General features: G+C 54.8%; 3 protein-coding genes across 3 annotated transcripts; all 3 read right to left on the bottom strand.

Moving 5' to 3' along the window:
• Window positions 1–48: 48 nt before the first annotated feature.
• On the bottom strand, window positions 49–545 carry BDZ83DRAFT_759118 (uncharacterized protein; the record flags this gene model as incomplete). Its single annotated transcript, XM_060515136.1, has 1 exon — window positions 49–545. A coding segment is annotated over one exon (497 nt), but the record flags the coding sequence as incomplete, so codon positions are not given.
• Window positions 546–1437: 892 nt separating this feature from the next.
• On the bottom strand, window positions 1438–5702 carry BDZ83DRAFT_645573 (ABC transporter). The gene is made up of 3 exons (XM_060509859.1): window positions 5087–5702; window positions 1849–4805; window positions 1438–1786 (listed from the first exon to the last, which is right to left on the bottom strand). The coding sequence occupies exons 1-3, from the start codon at window positions 5236–5238 to the stop codon at window positions 1728–1730; spliced, it is 3168 nt and encodes a 1055-aa protein (XP_060357042.1). The 5' UTR covers window positions 5239–5702; the 3' UTR covers window positions 1438–1727.
• Window positions 5703–7525: 1823 nt separating this feature from the next.
• BDZ83DRAFT_270425 (uncharacterized protein) lies at window positions 7526–8132 on the bottom strand. Its single transcript, XM_060502048.1, has one exon. The coding sequence runs from the start codon at window positions 7932–7934 to the stop codon at window positions 7584–7586; it is 351 nt and encodes a 116-aa protein (XP_060357041.1). The 5' UTR covers window positions 7935–8132; the 3' UTR covers window positions 7526–7583.
• Between the last annotated feature and the right edge of the window lie 306 nt (window positions 8133–8438).

The following is an 8438-nucleotide window of genomic DNA, read 5'->3' as shown; positions in this document are numbered from 1 at the left end:
GGCGTCAACCGCGACCTTCCGTCCAATCTATCAGGATACACCCCGTACCGCAACGCAAACGCACTCGGATTCTGCGCCCTATCCTGCGGCAGCTGCGCGGGGCGAATCCTCTTCGTCCAGTCGCGCCGGCGGACGACGTACGCGGGATTCTTCTCATCCTGCACGCGCGAATCGCCGTCTTTCCAGAGGGGATCCGTCCAGGCGGGAATGTATTCCACGTAGGCCCATTGGCCCTTGTTTGCCGGCTTCACGGGCGGTGCGCAGAGGAATAAGGGTGCGTGGGGATTCCCGGACGGTCGGAGGGATGTGATGGCCGCGGCCGTTGTGTCGTGGGTGTGGACTGCTGTGGCGGGGATGGAGATATTGGAGGTGTTTGTGTGGGTGGAGGATGTGGTGTTGTTTGAGTCTCCCGAAGAGGCTGGTTGTGGTGACGGGGAGAGGGGGAGGTTGATGGGGCTGTCTGGGTGTTCGCGGGTGTTTCTGACCCACCATTCTTCGTCGTAGATTGTTTCTTGGGTGAGGTCCTTGTCTGGAGAGGCGGCCATGGTGATGGCCTCACCGGTGGTGGTGTCGTTGCTTGGGACGGACGTTGGATTGCTTGACCAGGCAAGTTATGTGGGTATCGAGATAAAGACGGGTTTCCTAGAGGAAACTGGAAATTAGGAGAAAGGAATACCGAGAGACGCGTTAGCTCAGGGGGCCATGGCTGATGGGAGAATGAGCCATTTTGGTGTCTTTGGCGTTGTCTCTTGGAAGACCTGGAGTTGACCTCGAAACCAAGCAAGACAAGAATAGTAGTAGTCTTCGGCAACTCCCTCGACTTGTAACAATGTCAAGCACAATTCATACAGCAGGTTCTTTGACTTCACATCCAGAAAACCCGCATTCAACCTTCATCCCTCTAAATGTCTCCTCAAAGGAGCAGCCTGGCTTGGAGCGTTCAGATGCATCGCTTGAAGGGCTCAGCTATCCCCAGTGAGGCGAGAATCCCCTCAGAGTATCGACCGAAGGGAGCCTGCATGGAAAGTTGACAAAGAAGCATACAATGGCAGGTCAATAGCTGCAGCACTTTTGTCTGAGCGTCACTGCGCATAAAGTTGGAAGGGAGACGCACATTTCAGGGAGTCGTGACAAAGGCATGTTGGGTATCACACGCTGACGCGACTATCCCGTCGTCATAGTAGCATACCCCAGTCATTCGAGTACAATAGCACATTGACCACAAACACAAGATCGGGGCCTGAAGATAATCAAAGCATCAGGTTGACGTTCAACCTCGGAAATCGGTCAGATAAGATGGGTCAGATGGGTATTGGATTATGTATATTTTTGACTGCCAGTCGGAACGCAGAGCTGACCACCAGGAAAATAGTCTCCCATCATCTGGAGAAAACGCACCGAACACATCACGTCACATGCATCAATCAGGGAACGAGCTTGAAGTGTCTATGGCTTGTATTGCCGTCTATTTACTCTTTCTACTCTCTTGTTCTTACCCCCTCATTCCCTGTCGCCAGGAACCTCTCTCACACTCGCGCGCGGGATCCTCCAATCCCGCAGCGAGATGGTCATTCCTTCATCCGGCGATTTCATTTCAAGGGGAATCTCATGGGTGCTCGTCAAAGAAATCATAAACAGGCCCGTAACCATGCAACCCGCGTTACCGAAAAAAGACTTTTGTAAGGCTCGTGACAAATGGAAAGGAAAGCGATCTCGTGGCGACTGGTTTAAATGTCGTCCTCGTCGGAGAAAACCTCCTCACCACGCTTGCGGCGGGCCATGCGGTCTAGAGGGAATATGTTAGCATTCTGCGTACAGCGCATCAAGTGATGGATGGAATAAACTTACCCTTCTTCTTCTTGCGGAGCTCGGAAGAGGACAACTTGACCTTCTTCTTGGTGTTGACGATCTTGTTGCCCATGGCGTCGAACTTCTCCTCCTCCTCACCCTCATCACCCTTGAGACGGGGACCAGAGCCCTGGCCCTGAACCCAGTTGTGACCGGAGGGAGTCATCTTGCCGTCAACGACGGCCCAGACCTCCTCAGTGATGTTCTTGGTGAACTCAGCAGAGTGGGTAATGATGATGACACCACCCTCGAACTTCTTCAGGGCCTTGGACAGGGCACCGAGAGAGTCACGGTCGAGGTAGTTGGTAGGCTCGTCAAGGACGATCAAGTGGGGGCGTTGCCAAGAGCAGGCAGCAAGGACGACCTTGACACGCTGACCACCGGACAGACCACGCATGCGAGAGTGGGAAACCAGCTCAGCATCGAGACCGAAGTTGGCGCAGTGAGACTCAATCTCCTTACGGACCAGAGGGCGGAACTGACCGGAGGCGAGGGCCTCCTTCATATCGACATCGGCAACCATCTTCTGGTGAGAAGCCAGAAGCTCGTTACGGGGAAGCCAGACGTTGTCAGCGGACATCATCGGAGTCCAGCGCTCGTTCTTCTGGCCGACGTTGTCACCAATGGCGAAAGAGCACTCGTACTCGTAGGAGTTCTTGAACTTTCTGCGGGAGTTGATGCCGATAATGCGGCGCTGGGTACCCTCGATCTTGAAGATCTTGTTCATGGCCTCCTCATCAGCGTCGGTGATGATCTTGTTGGCGCGATCCATGGTCTCGCGATCCTCACCAGTCTGGAAACGCCACTGGATGTACTCGGAGGGGGTGCTGTCCAAGTGGTTATCGATGTGGGCGAAAGCGTGCTGCTTGATGTAGGCGATACGGATGTTCTCGTGCTGGTAGATCTCACCAACGGTGGGGATAAGTTCACCAGTAAGGACGTTGATAAGGGTGGACTTTCCGGCACCGTTGGGGCCAATGACGGCGATACGGGAGCCGAGAGAGCACTGAAAGGAGATGTCGGAGATCTGGGGCTTGGTGGTACCGGGGTACTGGAAGGACATCTTGCTGGCACGCAGAATGGCCTTGGCCTTGGTCTTGACACCCTCGAGGAAACCGGGCTCGGGGAAGGAGAACTCCATCTCGGAGTCGGAGAGCTCGTAGTAGGACTTGGCGGCAGGGTTCTTCTTGACGAACTCCTTAAGGTTACCACGGTAGCGCTTAAGCTTGAAGCGCTCGTAGTGGACGATGTGCTGGCAGACGTTGTCGAGGAAGCCAGAGTCGTGGGAGACGATGATGGAAGTGCAGGGGGAGTTCATGAGGTAGTCCTCGAGCCACTTGACGTTCTTCACGTCCAAGTGGTTGGTAGGCTCGTCGAGAAGCAGAATATCGGGAGCCTCGAAGACGGCACGGCAAAGAGCCAGCTTCATCTTCCATCCACCAGACAGGGCAGAGATCTCACCCTTGACCATGGCCTCGGTGAAGCCAAACTCGTTGAGCTTGGACTCGACATCGGCCTGGGCGGTCTCGACACCGGCATCAGCAAGCTTCTTCATGGTCCACTCGATGGTGGTCATCTCAGTGTCAGCAGAGTCCAAGTCGTGCTCGACGAAGACGGTCTTGACCTCGGATTGCTTGGGGAAACCCTCAACCTGCTCGTTGTTGATGGCACGCATGAGTGTAGACTTTCCGGAACCGTTGGGACCGCAAAGACCATAGCGCTGGCCACGCTTGAGACGGAGGTGGGTCTGGTTGAGAAGAATCTTGGCACCATAGGCAAGGGAGAAGGTGCAGTTGCAAAGGTCCTCACCCTCCTCATCATCAGGGTCGACCTCCTCCTCCTCGGCGGCACCGGGAGCGGCGCGCTTGCGGAAGTCATCGACAACCTTCTGGGCATCCTCGTCGCCAACGATGACGGAGATGTAGGGCTTGAGGGCCTCAGTCCAGACGGCGGACTCCATCTCCTTCTCGTCGATGAGCTGACCGGCGATGTTGGAGGCGTACTGGAGGACAACGTCGAGCTTATCGGCCTTGGCCTTGGACTTGGAGGGGATGGACTCCTTGAGCTTGGGGAGGACAACCTCCAGGTCGGAGTCGTGGCGGACCTCGGGGATCTTGCCGTCAACGACGTTACCGACACGGGTGATGGTGTCGAGGGCCTGCTTGGTCTTCTCACGGGCCTCGGGGTCGGCCAAGTTGTCGTAGTTCTTCTGGAGACCAGGCATCATCTTGGGCAAGAAGGGAGCGACAATGTTCGGGTCGTCGACAAGCTTGCACATGTTGTCGACAATGACGGCGGCCTTACGCTTGATGGCGGTCTCACGCTCGGCGAGACCACGGTCAAGCAGGGGAACCATGAGGGCAAGAGTGGGCTCCTGGACCTCGGTGACGAAGGTGGTGGCACCGAGCAAGTGAACGGTCTCGGGAACGTTCTCGGGCTTGGCGATACACTTGATAAGCTCGGGAATGAAGCGCTCGATATCACGGTTGACAATGAGCTGGCAAATGGCCTCCATGGTCTTGTAGGCACGCTCCTTGACCTCCTTCTTGGTGTCCCACATGGACTCGGAGACGACGGGGATCAAGTCGGGAACGCGGTAGCCGACCTGGGCGGGGGCGGTGCGGATGACGGTCTCGAGGACATCGAGAGCAGCCATCTTCTCCTGCCACTTCTGGGCCTCGAGGAGGGACTTCTTGACGGGGGCGAAGACACCCTTGACAGCGTTGGGGTTGATGGCCTCAGCGATGGCAAGAGCAGCGGCGGTGGCGGCGTTCTTCACACCGGTGATCTTGTCACCAGCGGCGGCAAGAACATCGGGAAGGAGAGCGACGAGGAGGGGCTCGACGTGAGCGGAGACCTCGGAGTGCTGAGCAATGGCGGTGATGGCGACAGCGGCCTTCTCACGGGCAGCGGCATCCTTCTTGTTGTTGAACAGCTTGCGGATAGACTCGATGGTCCTGCGGGGAAAATCCTTGTCAGCGCTGATGCTCCAGAAAAAAAAAGTTGTGTGAGCCGAAAATAACTCGCCGCTGAGTGGCCAGCGTGGCTAGTCGCTCAGCGTCGCAGCGGATCGGTGCAAAAGCCGCCCGAAGAGGCGAGGGGGACAGAAAAAAAAATTCTGAATTTTTTGGAGAAATTCCCAAGGCCGTGGACACGGTCGCTTGAGGCGAAATCTCACCCTTCCAAAAGAAATGTTGCGGTGTAGTCGGTAGCGAAGATGGTAGTAATAACGACTTACTTGGTGGGAACATCCTGATCCTCAATGCGGCCGTTCATGAAGGAAGCCAGGGAGCTGGAGGACTCCTTGATGTCGGCAGCCTCCTTGGAGACGGTGAGCTTCTGGAAAAGCTCGTCCAAAACCTTGACGGACTGGGCGTTCTCGGAAGACATTATGACGGTTGGTATTATGTCGATCGGGAGGGTGTTTGTTGAGATATTCGTGGGGAGGGAAAACTCGCGATTCTTGAACGTCTAAAGCGTCTAGATGCGAAGTCTATAACTCTATCGTGACCGGGAAAAGGACGATTGAGAGGTGGAAAAGGCCCGCGAGAAGAGACAAACGACTGGAGGATCGTAGTTCTTCTGCTCTAGTATGGCACTTCGTGGGTGTGTAGTCTCTGAACTTCTTGCGAAGGCGGGGTCGATCTAGGCGAATATCGCACTTGATAAACCGTCGCAGACAGGACGTGTAAAGAAAATCAAATGATTGAGTGGAGATGCGTCTGGAGGAAGACGGATAACCAGGAGGAAGAAAGGGAACGGGAGGTTGGAGAGAGGAAGAGATTCAACAGGAGGAAGAGGAGGGAGAAAAGATTGTGAAAAAGGGTGAGGGCGGCGGGCTGGGAGTTTTTAATGTCTAGCGCCAAAATTCAGGCCTGGCTTGTGTTATCGCTCTGCTTTTTTGCCCCCCCTCCCTAAGGTAAGGCCCCTCCCCTCCAGTGCCTCCCCCTCCATTTGGTGCCTGGTCAAAAATGTTCAGCACCTTACGCAGTATTCCCCCCCCCCTTGTCCCGCCGCCCGCCCGCCCACCAAAAACTTTTTTTATTTTTTTTTCTTCTCGCTCCTTCCGTCAGCTACCAACAGAAGTAGCAGAGAGTGGCAGAGCTGGCCGCAGAGAGTGTGCGCTGTGTGGCTCTGTGTGGTTCGGCGTGTCACTTCTGGCCCGGCGACGGCGACGCTAGCGGCAAGGGTAGCCCCACCACAGAAAAAAAATCAGAAACTGCGGAAACCACCCCTCCTTCCTGCCTTCCTGCTTCCTCCCTCCCCTCCTCCAAGACTTCTGTCCAAGTCTCTCTCTCCTGCCTGCCAGTGCCTGCCTCTTGACTGCAGTGTCTAAGGTAAGGAAGGTACTTGGTGCTTGCCTCGCTGCCACCTGCCCTGTGCTTGTGTTGGGCACCTTGGTTGGGTGTCACTGTGTTCCAACCCCCTGGCGACTCATGTCTTATCGGAGGGGTTAACTCGCTTATCTGACCCCTCGCTAACCTCGAAAGGGTTATCGAGAAGGGCGGTGAGAGGGAAAATGCCCGTTCATGCACCAATGCATTTTCAGCCATTTGTGAGGCCCACGGACACTTTGCCATTTTGCCTTGATTGACGGCGTCTCTTTTTTTTTTTTTTTTTTTTATACCACGGTGCTCAGGCCCGGTTCCTGACTCTGATATTCGACGGTTGGTTCTGTTGAGTTGAGCACACCTGGGGTCCCCAGTCTCTCTCTCTCTCTCAGTCAGTGCAGATTCACCGATGCTCTCTCTTTCTAGAGACCATGAAATAGCAAGGTGTCAACATTGTGCTTAGTATCTTTCTCCTTGAAGGGCCGAGCTGATTTCACGGAGCAACCCTCCGAAATATTCCCTTGTGGTCAATTTCGTTTTTGCCTTGGTCACGGCGATTCCATATCGCCAAACCTCGGGCCATATCGGCATTGTTGTCTCCCCTTCCACGTGTCTACCTCTATATGCTTCCATTCGCTATAGGTCTGATATAAGAGTTATCTCTACGGACACCTAAAGCTACCCCACAGTGGCGGATATATCCACGTCGCTGCTAAACGACCTTCAAGTCGCACCTCTAGTCAGCAATCTCACCTCCCGTCTCTCAAGTGAATGCCGGCTGAGTGGCTCAGTTCACGATAAGCCCTGCCTTATCCCGTGCGCTTAGCGTAGTATGGGGAAGAGGGTGAGAATCGAGGAGGACGAAGGAGGAAAGGAGGTGAGACGGGCATCGTCCATGTGTAACCCCTTATCCCCTGTCGTTTCCAGGCCGTCTGAGTCGTCTCGGCCGGGGATGAACATCGAAACCCATCCAAACACCGCCATAATGTACGGAGTACATATGCAGCGTGAGATGTCAGTTGCAATACACGTGTATTCTCACAGATACGTAGGCAACTAGGCAAATAGGCAAGCACCCCAAAGTCTGGACGGTACATAATAGTTTTCTGCGCCTCGGCTTCGCCACCCCAATTCCCTTTTGCCTGGACGAGGCAGGCGCAATGTCCGAACCGCTACTCCTGCACAAGCACATGCGAGGTACCGCGCTCTACGTACCTTACCGTAGATTCCTGACAACCAGACCAGGGCAAGAAGGAAGGAGGTTGACGTTCCCATGGGACCGTCCCTGATTATCCGGAAAAAAAATTCTCTTGTTACAGAATACGCCGAAGTCTAGCACAGAGATAGTCATCCCAACTCTAGTTTCATCCGACGGTGAATGTTTCTCTCAGTCTTTTGTACTTCCTACTTTTTGTCAGCTCTTCCTTTGGCATGGAAGCCGGGTTCTGGCTTCGCTGGCGTTCCGGGCCACTCGGATCGTCCCTTTTTGCCACGGCCTGCCCGATTCGACCTTGATTCATTGAGACGCTGGCCACTAGGTCCGAGTCCATCTGGGTCTTTGTCCCGCCCCCAACGCCTCCAAGAAGAGACCCAGCGAGCGGATTGGCGGAAAGAAGTCCTTGGAAGGCTGAGGTCGCTACAATTAGACAATGCTGAGACTGACTGGCTGTCCGGACCAGGCTGCGTGGCATGCAAGAGGTCAGACCTCCGAGGCTGGACGGATCGATAATCTGCACCTCTACAGGCGTTATTCATGCCCTTGACTTCTAGATGCTCGTAGCGGATGGTAAACTGCCATGGACACTAGATATCTCGTCACCGCTCTTCTGGCATCAAAAAGCGGTGCCATTGGAAAGAACCTGAAGTTCGCAACCTTTTCAAACTTAGTCCTCCCACAGGAGAGGCGGAAACAGCCCGCTACAGCCGCCAATAGCCCTCTCCATCATCTTCGATGTCGTTGATATTGAGCTTCAAAGCTCTCGTTATCTGTTCTTATCGATACGTTCAGGCCACCAGCTCATCACGATTGAATGGCGGGGTGATAAGCAGTTGATTGCGATTGCGGCGTTGCGCTCCTCCCTCACCAACTCCACAAAATCGTGGGGCCCCGTAGAATTTTCTCTCTCGATCCTTCACCAAGCCCGTCATTCCTTAGCCCGGGCAACGACACACCAAAACGACTGCAGGGGCCGCACACCCTCCCGCTTTCTTGACCGCTTGATGGCCTGGTTCATAGCGGTAGATGGATATCGTCGTCAG

Source organism: Colletotrichum acutatum (assembly GCF_030867785.1).
Source record: "Colletotrichum acutatum strain CBS 112980 chromosome Unknown BDZ83scaffold_344, whole genome shotgun sequence".
In the NCBI taxonomy this organism is placed as follows: Eukaryota; Fungi; Ascomycota; class Sordariomycetes; order Glomerellales; family Glomerellaceae; genus Colletotrichum; species Colletotrichum acutatum.
This window is presented reverse-complemented; position numbering and strand designations above follow the sequence as displayed.